Raw genomic sequence first — 14,756 nt, forward strand, 5'->3', positions numbered from 1 at the left:
AAAAATTACCTTACAATGTGTTTTTGGCTCCTGATTCGTAAAATTGAACTACTAATAATTATATTTTTGGAGCCTGCCGTGGCACTGTAAAAAAAATCCTCATAAGTGCTGCTGGTGGATCATGGTTTGGGGCTCTTTGGCTAGTCTCAGTGGAATCAAATAAACACCCCCCCCCCCCCCCCCCATGTGTGTGCCACTGGAGACAACAGAACAAAGGTGACCCCTTTACTGCAGGAGCCTGGTTGCAACCGACTTCCTTGTCACATTTCCACCTCTGCTGCTGACCAGGAAACACAACGAATAATGTGCACTCTCCACCCTTTCAGTCTGATTTGAATAAATATTGCAGTTGAACCCTCTTTATTGCCAGATGCTAGTCTCCACAAAATTAATGTAATTGTACAAAAAATGGTCACAATTTTGCACATTCATATTTTAGGCTGTAGCCAATCTAGTTTAGTTGCTGCTATGGTTTATATAGTAATTCACTCTGTGGTTCATACACACAGAATCTACAGTAAGTAATAAAGTAATATATTCAATAAAACCTCTCTGAAGTCAGTAATCATAAGCAGAGGAAAACATCCTTGATGATGCCATATGTCTTTGGCCAGAGACTGACTGCATCTGAACTATAAGCAAATAATGCCAGTTATCCTTTTATCTTTTATAAGCCTTCACATTTGTTCTTTCATCTATAGACTTGTACAGCTACAGACAAGTTAAAGCGTATTCCCCACTGTGCAGTATGAATGCTGTGTTGTCATGCTATGGGGTTATTCAATGTGTGCCAATTTTTTCGACAGCGAGAAATATCATCACACATCAATTTAATGCGGGCGTTTCCGACAGCATTGAAGCCTGTCAGATACGACTTTCCAAAAAGTAGAATCTACGTGGTCGAAAACGGCTGCTGCGTTGTGGAATCCGCGGCCGTTTATCACCAAATACACTTGGTTTTCCACAATACACGTGAATTCCGACTGCCGGAACATTGAATACCGATGTCTGATTGTTGGCTACAGTAGGAATCGGACATTAAATATACTTCTTTGTGCTACTTGTATGATGTCGTACCATTTGTTATTGGTAAATATATGGTTTCATAGGTTAATACAGGGGTTCCTATTCTTTTTGAATCACGGCACCCTAAAGTACAAGAGTTTTTTCATGGCACCACTAGGCCAAACAAAATATAGAAAATATATAAAATTAAGTGAATTGTTTATATGTGATCCTTAGGTTCAGTTATATGGAAGGGGTCTGTTTGTTCACCAGAACTGGTTTTGTCCATAAATAATTGACCATAAATAATTTGAGTTGGTATTGGACCACCAAACCGAGGCACCCCTGTAAGTTTTCCCGAGGCACCTCAGGGAGCCACGGCACACAATTTGGGAACCACTGGATTATTATATTATTGTCAGCCAGCTGCAGGAATACAAAGGCCAGCCTCTTCTGCTGGGAGTGGAATCAACAGCAGCACCTGGGTGTACATTTACTAAATCAGTGTTTTTCAACTGTGCGGTGGCACACTAGTGTGCTCAAGTGTGCCCCCAGATCTAGAGATGCCCAAACCAGTTTTCAGTCACCACCAGATCAACTGTTATTTACTGGTCTCTTCTTTTTATGTAAAGGGCCAATGAATTTCATTTGTGGGGACCAGTGTGAATGTTTTTTTTATATGGGGGCCAATAGGTTTTGGTTTTTTTCCTGTGGGGGCAATATGTTTTGCCCTGTGGGGATCTCATGGTGTGCCTTGGGAATTTTAAAATCTTATTTAGTGTGCCGCAAGGTAAAAAGGTAAATTTTCTAAAAAATTATTGATTTACTCGATTTAAAACAGTGTATGAAAATACTGGTAAAGGCCATAGGAATAAGTAGGAGGTTTCCACATTCCCCTTTAACCACATCCCCATCCCCTTTAACATGTCACACCCTTGCAGGATTTTTTTACATTTTTATATTTTGGCTGCATCATTTGTATATTCCGAGATCCCATTCATTATATTGCATGATTTATGATTTCGTTTGCTCTGTGTGAACTGGCTCTCTGACACATAATAATGTTTTCTCCTGACTTTGTGATTTGTTTAATACTCCAGTGACCGCTATTACCCTTGCGGAGGAGGGGGGCTGCCGTGATGCGGGCCCCCCTCCACTGCCGCCACCGCTGTGCTCCCTGCTACTGCCGGTTTCAGCCGCCGGTCCCCTACATGGGGCCACCGCATGTGCAGTAATTTCATACATACTGAGCATGCACTGGCCCAAGCCTCCATGGGCTGCCTTTGCAGCAGCACTCGGAGGCATATTCAGGTTCCTGGGTTCAGTGCATATGCAGTACCTGTTTTTGGGGCTGCCCCGCATTTGCGCACAGAGAGGCATCCCGGAGGGAGGGAACAATGGTACTGCCTTGAGTGGCTGGCAGGTCAGACTACCAATAGGAAGTCACTGCCAGTCACATTGAAGCCAGTGCAGTCTCACACACCATCGGCTGTTGGGATACCAGCTGAATTTTTTTTTTAAAGGGGCAATCACTTAAAAGGCATAACCATGCCTTGTAAATGATTTCCTCTTTAAAAAAAAAAAGTCAATCGTTTGTCCGGCATCCTGCACAGCTACCCCAACTTGCACCGCATTACATACAGCACGTACTTTTTTTTTTTTTTTGGTTAACTGACAAAATTGAGTATGGAATTGCAAATGATAAAAAAAAAAAAAAAATAGGAAACCTCAAATAGCTTGGGTTCTGCCTTGCAGACACACTGCAGAAACTAGACAACATAAAAATAATTACAAGCTGTGGGATTATTTATACATGCTCAATTTAGTAATGAGAGGGAGTGTTTTGTTGCTGTGCCTTGGATCCACACTGTTGGTAACGTTGGCTGAAGTTGATCTAATTAGCGATTTTGTTTGTTAGTAAGATTACAAAGGGTCAACATTTATTTTTAGGATATTGTTTTCTGAGGAACAACAAGCTCCATAACCAAACAGCCATACATAAACTCAAATAGTATCATTTTCTATGATGATTGTTTGCCAACATCTCAAGTTGAATGGGCCTAATTAATGTTATTAAGTAAACCAAATGATCAAGCAACTGTGCAAAACCATATTACACTGCAGGTGGGCAGATGTAACGTGCAGAAAAAGTTAAGGCCCCCATACACTATGAGATTTGGGCCCGATATCACCCAATTCCGGCGTATAAGGCTGAGAAATCAGCCCAAATAGCATGTGTGTGTCATCCGATCCAATGGGCAGTCCCGTGCGCATTGGATCGGAGTCAGAGATCATACGTGCTGCGCGTAAAATCGAACCCGCTCCCGGCGGCAGGGAACAGGGATCGCATGTTATAGATCGCAAGCAGAATTGCTGCATGTGATGTATCGCATGCGACCTGGCCAACTGGGAAGGGGAACTGAATGCGACTTGTCAGAGGGGAGGAGTTGCATAGTGTATGGGGTCTTGTGATTTGGGTGAGGTATGTTCAAACTGAAATCTTATTTGCAGTGCAAAAATAAAGCTGTCTTGTATTTGTGGGCTGCATTCAAAAGCTGCCAGTATTTACCCTGCACAGAAAAAAAAATATATACCAACCCAAAACGATATCTCTCTGCAAATGCCCCACCTGCAGTGCAACATGGTTTTGCCCAGTTGCTTGATAACTTGCTGTACTTACAAACATGAATCAGATCCAATGTAAAAAAATCGCACAATTCCAACTGTGAAAAATGTTTTTGTAATACATACTTTTGAAAAAAGCTAGCAGATGTTTGATTAATAAAACCGAATCTAGAATTGACCCACTTGTATGTCTTAATACAGTCTTCCAAAATGTGTTTTGGCTAGCCAAAAACTCCGGACTTCCTCATTCAAGACGGTAGTTTTCAGCCAGCTTTTCCTATTCCACTTTGTTTAGAGTTCAGTCTGCATCTGGAGCAGGGGTTAATGTGAGGGTAAACACCTCTAATGGTGAGATGGAACATTTTAACCTCCACATTGGCCCTGCACAGTAATTCTCCCAGAAAAGCATTCTAATTTGCAGGGGGTGCCAAAAACGCTACCACTGGCCCTGTCTCTGCCTAATGGGAGGAGGGGAGAGGGGGTAATTAGAGAGGGCAGCAAGCTCAGTGAGGCAGTGGGTCGGGCCACTGCTGGGAGTGGGAAGGGGGTGGGGCAGGGTGGGACCACAGGAGGAGTCACTTGCTTGAGTGTGTGGCCAGGGCAATCGCATCATTAGCGCTGATATAGGCAGTAAAAAAATCTGTGGGGATTCCTCCAGTGGCACCGGATTGGGATACCGTACAAATAGAGAGGACCGGTGATATCCATCTAGAATTCAATTTCATCACCTATGAGCAGTGAAATAAGTACCAGCAGCCTCGGTAAAGTGCACTTACCTTAAAAATTGACTGTGTCTTACTGAGCGATTGACACCATTGACTTTATCATCCCTCCTGCGAGTGAGGTTTTATTAATTAATTATTTTAACAATATAAAACCTTATATGTTGTCTATGTGTATACCCATTATTAATCAAGGGGCTTTTTAAAGAAAAATAAATCATTTTTTTACTGCCTAAATTGGTTTTGTTGTTCATTCATTGTAGTATCAGCGCTGCTTTTTCTGTATGTTTTTTCTTGTGATATCCTTATAGGGATTGACTACCCCTATACCTTAGCAGCTGCTTTTTGGGAATCAGCTCACGTCTTAGGCGCCCTTATTTATTCTCTAGTAGAATAAAAGTTTTTTCCTCTACTACCCTTTAATGGCCTTCCATTTATACCACAAGAAATCAGTGTATGGCCATAAATCCACCTTCAAATGCCTGCATGCAGTTTCCATTGTACCTCAAAAGACATCAGCAAATGCTGCACATAGTGTAAAACTAATAATTTTATTCAAATCAAGTAAAACAGGCAATGTGATAAGTACCGTGATTGGCCTTATGATAAAGGCTATGCCCCCTATATCTGGATGCAGTAATGGGTTTTATTGTTCTTTGAGCCAACTTAAGGTGCATACACGGTACATTTGCACTGAACGATGCGATGCGCGCTCCTGCAGGCATCTCATCGCACAGTACAAAAAGTATATGCTGCACATACTTTTTGTACTGCCTTCTGATTGCATCGCACGCAAATCGCATGCGTTGCGATGCGATCCATCCCATAATGGGTGCGATCATCGCACAGTGTATGGGCACCTTAAGTTCATGTACTGTGGTTGTTATGCGAGTGGTGTTGACATGGAAATGGCATGTGGTAGTATAACACTGGCCAGATTTTTACACAGGATAAAACAAAGTGACAAAATGTATCTATGTTAGTGCATAGAGAGATAAAATGCTCTTCGTCGCCTACATGGCTGATATACCGCTGTGAGTTACAGACCTTCTCTCAAAAATGAAACCGAGCAGAAACTAAAATATTCTTTTGATGCAGATCAGTTCCCCTTATTTAATGCCCCCACACCCTCTCATTAAATTAGCAGAAGCATCAGTTCATATGCTTACACTGCACCGTCACTGTCATTAAGGTGTATAGAGACAGTACTGGGATCTACCCTGCGATGTGTATTTTATCTTGGCCATCTGTAGGCAATGGATAGATTCATTACTTATTCTGCTCCCTGGTTGGACAAGAGGTACCAAATCAGTTAATTCAATTATTCAATAATTAGTTTCCAGCTGAGGAAGCCCTGAATTATAGTATAATTGTGATGGCAAAAGGAGGGCTTTTCCTCTACTTAATAACAGTGTCAGTTTGTAAATTGATTCATCCTGTGGTTGCCAGGATACTTAATTGGTTCGGCTACATGCCTGTAACGGGAGGTAGTTACCGTAGGAAAGAAGATTATTCTTAGGCTTCTTTATGGGCACTTGAGATTTTATGTTTAATATATAATAAAACACAAACACCTGTTCTCTTCCAGGGAAAGGATTTTTAGTATCCCGCTGTTATGTTTATTAATCCGCATTCAACATCAGGCTTTGTCAGACAGACATTTATAGGCTAGTTGGGGACACCGTGTTGGGTTTAGATGGATACTGAAATGTGACAAGAAAGCAGCAGTAAAGAGGGTGTTTTCCTACCCCTTCGTTAGACCTTACATGAACTCACCTAAAAGGTTAAACAAAAGAGTGTAATGCTAGGTGCACACTGCTCAATTACAAGCCTGATCAGCAAATGATTATTGCACAGACACAGTGGGGTTTATTCTAGTTCATTCTTTCTGACAAAATCCTTCTTAGATGGACAAAACCATGTGCACTGCAGGGGGGCAGATGTAACATGCAGAGAGAATTAGATTTGGGTGAGTTATTTTGTTTCTGTGCAGGGAAAATACTGACTGCATGATTTTACACTTCAATATAGATCTCACTTTGAAGAAAAACCCCACCCAAATCTTATTCTCTCTGCACAAGTTACATCTGCCCCACCCGCAGTGCACATGGTTTTGTCCATCTAAGAAGGATTTTGTCAGAAAGAATGGACTAGAATAACCCCCTGTGTGTACACAGCACCTGGAGTCATGGTTGGTCAAATGCGCATTAGTTCAGGTCTCAACATAAGCAGTGCTGCATAATGGGGGTTATTTTTATTAGCTCAGTAAGCTGCAAAGCTTGCAGCTTAGCGAGCGCCTGTGATGCCACGGTGCCGATTCCCTGCGTTAACATGCGAGGAGATATGTAACAAAGACAGGCATGTATCCGCTGCTGGAGAAATCATTCTACGGTCGGGGACCACTGAATGATTTCCCCTGCCTTTGCAAATAAAAGTCAGTGGGGACTGACTTTTATTTGCGAGCGCCTGGATGAAGACAGGGCAGGCGTCAGCTGCATGCCCCCAGCACACATGGGAGCGCCGATGGCTTCATGGGGATACCTATAAAACACTGGGCTTTCCCATGGGTGAACCCGTCCCTGCCGCTGCCATCTGACCAAAAGGCCACCTTGATCTTTTTGAACGACTCGGCTACTTGCATAGTTCACATAGACCTGCGCATGGGCATTAAAGACCATGCGCAGTCCCACAAACATCGGGACAGGGCTGAACTCGCAGAAATGCGAGCATACTTGAATCACCTCCAATGTTCGTTGGTCTCTATAAGCCGATGCAAAAGCAATGTGTATAGACATCATGTACAATTATAACCTCAAGAAATGTAGTGTTCATTTAGCAATGACGCTTGTGTATTGTGTATACAGAAACTCAAATGTTCTCTGGATACTGTACATCATTCCTGTTATCTTTCTGGGAAAATATATTTCACTGCAAAATATAACACAACATTTCTAAAATGGAATAAAAAGGCTTGATTTGAGAGCAAAAGAAAAAAATACCACAAAACTGAAAGAAAAATGTACATTTATATACAAATCAATGTTAACCACCTCTAAACAACCACCTATACATTCTGGAACACCTTCCAAGTAATTGTAATACCTAGCCAATGAATATAACTCTAACACAGTTATTATTAACTATCTCCTCTCATGTTCAATTAAAACATTATTAACATCAAAACATACAGTAGGTAAGCAGACCATACAATAAAACCCCCCAAAATAAGTCATAATCATGTACAGGTTGAGTATCCCGTATCCAAATATCCGTTATCCAAATTATTCCGAAAACCATACATTCCAGAAAGTGAATTTTTTTTTTTGCTAAAAACTCACTGGGGACATCTGTAACAGCACTACTGGGGACATGATATGTAACTGGCACTATATATGTACAAGAAAATGATTGCTTGCATTCAAATTCAATATCTGAGATAGTACACAAATTTTGTTTCATGTTTTGAAACTTTGTTTTTTGAACCAATAAAATATATTTGTGTGCATTTTATGTGGTTGGTGTGTTTATACAGCATAAATGCAAGATACTTCAAAATACATCATTGAAATATATTCAAATATTACGAAATACGGAATAACCCGTTATCCAAAATTCTCCTGGTCCCGAGCATTTTGGATAAGGGATACTCAACCTGTAGTAATAAGACAATATTGGCCTATGGACACAACTGGGTGCTTCCATGTCCAGCTCGGAAATATCGGCACACATCTATTCAATGCGCCCAATTCTGACTGTGTTGAAACCTGTGCAGAGTTGAATCTGCATTGTTGAAAATGGGCGCTGGATTGTCTAATCCAGTCTACAGTATGTCTACAACATAGACCTGGATTCGACAATCTACATTTATTCTAACTTTCCAACAGTCGGCAGATAGAATTCCGACTGTCGAATTTAAGTCGGATTGGCCTCTATATTCCAAATTACCAAAACATACCCACCATCGGAATCAACATTGAATACCCCCCTAAGAGGCATTTTCTGCAACAAAAGACGCCCAACATTAGCAGTGTTGCATAGGACCTGGCAGCTCACTCACGCCGGGCATCCTTTGCTTGATGGCATATTCACGCTAGATGTATGAGGATCCATCTGACCATCTATCCTCTTCACACCTATAAATAATTGCATTAACTTTGCACTTTGCCATTGATTTATTTATGAGCAGGGTCTATTGTGCAAATAGCAGCCTTCGGTATAATAACCCTTTTCTCGTGGTTCCTTCAATACGCACTACAACATTTGTTAACACTTAGAAATCAGAACACTTACAGGGAAAATGAGTAAAGCCATTTGTTATGTTTATGTGTTGGTGTTGGTGCTCCTGTAAGAACCCTTTCTTTGATAGGAGGGAGAGGCAGGGGGTTTCTCTCCCTTAAAAAAAGTTTTATTGTTCCTCAGTGAGAAAAACAAAATAGCAATCTAGCAAATATGATACCTTTTAATGGCTAACAAAAATAAATGTTGTTAAAATGCAAGCTTTCGAGACTACTTAGGTCTCTTCCTCAGGCATGGTATAACAAGGTGTGTGAAGAAACACATATATATACACAGCAGAGTAGGAACAAGATGTGATAGATGGACATTCTTAAGATCAAAACAAAACAAAATAACAGAATGAGCTTGTAAATTGAGTCCTTAATTAGTTTGTAGATAAGTAGTGTGAAAGTTTTATTGTCTCTAAGTTGATGACAGACCAGAGTTAGAGCTCCGATGCCCTCACTCTCTCTGGGCCAGATTTCTCAGATGTTGTAGTGGGCCATAAATCCCTCGGATAGATTCAGTCCTGTGTTAAGGCTGTCAAACGTTGTCATTAATTTGTATTCCCAGACCCTCCTGTCCCTTTGTGATTTGAAAAGGGACAGGAGGGTCTGGGAATACAAATTAATGACAACGTTTGACACCCTTAACACAGGACTGAATCTATCCGAGGGATTTATGGCCCACTACAACATCTGAGGAATCTGGCCCAGAGAGAGTGAGGGCATCGGAGCTCTAACTCTGGTCTGTCATCAACTTAGAGACAATAAAACTTTCACACTACTTATCTACAAACTAATTAAGGACTCAATTTACAAGCTCATTCTGTTATTTTGTTTTGTTTTGATCTTAAGAATGTCCATCTATCACATCTTGTTCCTACTCTGCTGTGTATATATATGTGTTTCTTCACACACCTTGTTATACCATGCCTGAGGAAGAGACCTAAGTAGTCTCGAAAGCTTGCATTTTAACAACATTTATTTTTGTTAGCCATTAAAAGGTATCATATTTGCTAGATTGCTATTTTGTTTTTCTCACTGAGGAACAATAAAACTTTTCTTATCAACTGGCTAACACGGTACCAAACTTTTTTCTTCTCCCTTAAAACTCATGTTTATGTGTTTTTGCTGAAGAGAGCTATATCAATTTGAACTAACTGTGCGGAACATTGGCTCTAAATGTGTGGAATTTGTATATTCTCCCCGTACTTGCATGGGTTTCCTCCGGGCACTCCGGTATCCTCCCACAATCCAAAAATATACTGGTAGGTTAATTGCCTCCAAACAAACTTAACCCTAGAATGTCTGTGTGCGTGTACATGTGATAGGAATATAGATTGTAAGCTCCACTGGGGCAGGGACTGATGTGAATGTTCATATACTCTGTAAAGCGCTGCGGAATATGTGTGCGCTATATAAATAACTGGTAATAAATAAATAGTGTATTCTGAATTTAGGATTAGTATTTTGGTCACAGGTTAAGCATAATGAAGAGCAGCTTGAGGGATGATGTGGGTCACTTTTTTGGAATCTTTTGCCTTTTTTCCAGGTTTTGTAGTTTTTGCATCATAATTTACTTATAGTGTACCATGATTAATATTTTTGTCACAAAGCAATTGGTATAAAGTTGTAGATATAGGGGGGGGGGGGTATGCAATCTGGGATCCCGGCTGTCTATCCCCGCCAACAGCCGTGATCCTGGCTCATTTGCGGTCAGATCGACGACAGAAGGGATTCAATGTCCCGTCTGTCGACGGGCGCAAAGGGGCGTGGCCGCAAAAATGGCCATGGATTGTTGATCTGCGGCCCAGATAACGACAATCCACGGCCGTTATCGGCAGAGCAGGCCCGACAGCTTCTGAAGTCTGTAGTTAATGACAGCATTGAATAGGGAGCCGCCGCTATTTTCCACGTCGGAAATAGCGGTGGCACATTGCACATATTTTAAGAGAAAGTTGCATGGTATGAGTATAGCAAAGTCCATGGTGTATCAGGCAATTTGTGATTTATGGGTGTATGGTATGTGGACACATCTGTATGAACAAAAATGGAACCGCAAACTTTACTTGTCTGTATTTTGAGTGTTGAACCTTGCACCTCGCGTGCACACTTACACAGTATTTACACATTAGTGATCAACTCTCCAGGCATGATGGTCCACAAGTGCAAGATACGTGTAATAGGAGTATATATGTATGCAAGTCGTTGGGCATGTGCAGTTCTTGAGTCTTAAGGCCCATACACACTAGACGATTATCTTTCCAATCTGGCTGTTTGGAATTAAATTCTGGAAATTTTGAGGAGCAAATGACAATTGACCATTTGCTCCTAAACATGGAAAACAGAAGAAAATTGGTCCTACAGACAAATTGGTTGAAACAATGTATGCAGATGACTGCTGTTGTGTATTTTCCAGAGTCTGGGGTCTGGGGCAAATGGTTGATTGTACTGTAATTTGCTCCCAGAAATTTCCAGATTTTCATTCCAATCAGTCAGATTGGAAACTTGGAAAGAATCTTCTAGTATGGGCCTTTACACATAGCTATATCTTTATGTCACACAGGAATGCCCTAAATCAGGTGCAAGTCTAAACCAGGTGTATAATGAATGTATATAATAATGTATAATCTGTGATGTATCCTCACTTACCATATATTCTGTGTGCTTTACAGGTGAAGCAGATCATGGAAGAGGCTGTGACCAGAAAGTTTGTTCATGAAGACAGCAGTCACATAATTGCTCTGTGCGGTAGGTGAATTTGGCTCCTTTTTTAAATAGGAAATTGGGGTGGTGGGATCCATTCTGCTGCTAATCTTACCTCTACCTTGTCGAGTGTGGCATCTAGCGCAGCAAAATATTTCTTAGTCTACCACACAGGTTCTCAAACCCGGTTCTCAGAGTCAGGACCCCACACAGCGCATGTTTTGCAGGTCTCTGCACAGAATCCCAAGTGAAATAATAAGCTTCACCTGTGGATCTTTTAAAATGTCTCAATGAGTAATGAATGCACCTGTGCACCTGCTGGGTGACCTGGAAAACTTGAACTGTGTGGAGTCCTGAGGACCGAGTTTGAGAACCCCTGGTCTGATAAATTGTCAGAAAAGGGTTTTCTTCTTAACTGTATACCTGTCTGTGCATGGATATATATATATATATATTGCCATTGTTTCCTTGTAAGGATATCTATACTTTTGTTTACTCTTCCATAGGTTTGTCTTATTACTAATGACAGTGGATCTCCATACCTCCCAACATGACCCTCTCCAGGAGGGACACATTGCTCTGCTCCTGACTTCCCTCTTAATGTAGAATTGCCATCACTTGTGTTGAATCTCCTTTCTTATCAATTAACCTGTTCAACACAGATGAAGGTAATCATACATTAAGAAGAAAGTCTAGGAGCAGAGCATTGTATCCCTACTGGAGAGAGTCATGTTGGGAGGTATGGGATCTCAAACTCAGTCCTCAGGACCCCACGCAGTTCGCGTTTTCCAGGTCACCCAACAGGTGCACTTATTACTGACTATCACATTTTAAAAGATCCACAGGTGGAGCTAATTATATCACTTGGGAAATTTCTTGTGGTTTAACTGTGAGGAGACCTGCCAAATATGCACTGTGTGGGGTCCTGAGGACCGACGTTGAGAACCTTTGACTAAACACTACCAGATATTTATCTAATTATAGCGAAATATAGATTGTGGTTGAGCCTAAACTCTTCAGACGCTCTTGGCTGTCCATCTGATAGCCACACCTGAAGCAATAGAGTGTACCTCCCAATAGTTGGTCAGGAGGACTTGAGACTGCAGCAGGAAGCATTGTGACTGTAATGGAGGTGTATCCATGGATCATGGTAGTGAGCAGTACTCTTGTTCTAGACTGTCACCACCCACTTCTGTCATATACACAATGGCAGGTGTGTACAGCATCTGTTGCCCTATAATTAGTAGCAGTGAATGTACCTACCCAACTGCCTGATCGGGAAATGCAGGACAGAGCCATGAAATAGTGACTGTCCTACAAAAGGTATGATATTGTTACCGTAGGTTAGAAGAAGGAACATGTCACACCCCTGCTAAAGCAGGGAAAATGTACTTTAATTTACAAATGGAGAAAATAGCACAGAATTAGGGTCACAGAGACAAAAATGATATTTGCTCGGTGGATCTGACTCTTCCTATGTTTGTAAAGTAACTAAGGTACTTGTGTAGTTTCATGGCGCCACCGCACGCACAGTGAAACTTTGAAACTTGGCAGCCTGCCAGACGCTCTGTTTAACTGTGCGCGTGCCGCTCTAGCTGTTCTCAGCGCAGCGCGCGGCTGCTTTCCTTATGTAAGCTACGTTATCAGCATAGCGCTGGGCAGCAGCAGTGCACCCAGCGCTGACAGGTCACTGTGGTACTTGTAGTTCCACAGTGAAATAGGCAATCCTGCGCACCGCTGACAACCCGGCAATTTAGACTCCTGCGCACCGCTGACAACCCGGCAATTTAGACACTAAAGTGTCTAAATCCAGAGACTCTCTGAACCGGACACCCCGGCAATTTAGAAGTCTAGATTTAGACGTCTAAATCCAGACTCCCTGCAAACCGCTAAGATGGGGGCATCTAAATTTAGACGCTAAAGCCTCAAAATTTAGTAGGGTCTAGGGGTACACTATTAAACCTGTTCACAATGACACTAGTCAATGTAACAGCTGTCGATCTTGTTAATTCCACTATCCACGCCAACCTGAAGCGTGGCGAGCGGCCGCGGATACCTTACACAGGTATCCGCGTCCCCTCGCGGGCTTCACATGTATCCGCGTCCCCTCGCGGGGCTCGCTACGCTTCGGGCTCGGTGGCTCGCTGCGCTCGCCACACTTTATAAAATCAACTCCACGCTGACGTGAATAGTGGGGGTATGAAAGGGTCGTAGGACTGCCAAGACACAGACTGTGCACGCGGTGGCGCCGGGAAACTACACAAGTACCGTAACTAATATCTGAAAGTATGTGACTAATACAATGTGATTTCATGCCTGCATTTACAAGGGATCTGCAGTGCTTGATAAAGTACATACACAAAATGAGCAAAACAAGAAAACAGTGACTCACAGCACAGGACAATGCAGGACAAGTACATGGTGTAAAAACAGTGATGCGTCAGCTGTCAACTCTAAAATATAATCATTGTGGCGAGTAAGGAGTAGATTGTATGTATTGTAAAGCTCAACGGAATATGCTGCACTATATAAGAAACTGTTAATAAATAATAATAAATATATATATCTATACATGTAAATAAACATATTATGTGCTGTTTATCCTACTTGTATATAAAGTGGTTGTAGAATTATATATATATATATATGGCTAAAAACTCCTCACCTCTATTAGGTGAAGTACCACCAGTTACCACTAGAGACCACTCGACGGACCAAATTACTCCTTAACAGAAAAGTGAAAGAAAAATGATCGGTTTCAAACTTGCTGAATATGGAGAGAGGGAGCTGTGCAGACAGAGATTGGAGGCAGAAGCAGATAGGGACAAAGCCGTCATTTTGACGGGCTTTTAAGTAGTATCTAAATCTATGGGCCTAATTCAGACCTGTTCGCTAGATTGCGTATTCTTGCAGCTTTGAGAACAGGTAAATGCCGCCTGGCCGAACACCCCTAGCATGCATATGTGTGTATATGTGTGTACAGTAACACATTCCCTCACATGCGGCTGCATTTCTGCCACTCTGACTTTTACTATGCCCGCAGATCGCCAAAAAGGGGGCGGTGACGTCAGCCGCCCTCCCCGAACAGGCAGTGCCACGCCTTCGTGTGCAGCGGAACGCCCAGCATTTTTATGGGGACACTCTTAAACCGCTGGGTGTTCCCCTCCTGCTGCTCCCTGCCTGCACCTTCCCTCCTCTCCTCGAAGGAACGGCTCAGCTACTGTGAAACTCGCCAAAGCCATTTGCTTCTGAAGTTTGTGCATGCACAGACTCCGAACATCAGGAAAGGACCCAAATTCAGATCTGAATGTACGGGTCTGAATCGGCTCCTATATTTAGATCTATGATTTAGTTATCTAATGAAAGTAAAAACAAGCACTTGTTAAATGTGCCACAATTTATTCTCATTACTTTCAATACA

General features: G+C 41.9%; 1 protein-coding gene across 9 annotated transcripts in view; it reads left to right on the forward strand.

Annotated features, from left to right (window-relative positions):
- SGSM2 (small G protein signaling modulator 2) overlaps positions 1-14,756 on the forward strand; it is a 318,515-nt gene that overhangs the window by 73,445 nt on the left and 230,314 nt on the right. For all 9 annotated transcript variants that reach the window (XM_083172218.1, XM_083172219.1, XM_083172220.1 and 6 more), the window contains exon 2: positions 11,305-11,380. In XM_083172218.1, coding sequence (XP_083028344.1) covers positions 11,305-11,380 — 76 coding nt within the window. The remainder of the gene's footprint in view (positions 1-11,304; positions 11,381-14,756) is intronic.

The sequence above is a fragment of the Crinia signifera genome, chromosome 2, assembly GCF_055691185.1.
Source record: "Crinia signifera chromosome 2, ASM5569118v1, whole genome shotgun sequence".
Taxonomy (NCBI): Eukaryota; Metazoa; Chordata; class Amphibia; order Anura; family Myobatrachidae; genus Crinia; species Crinia signifera.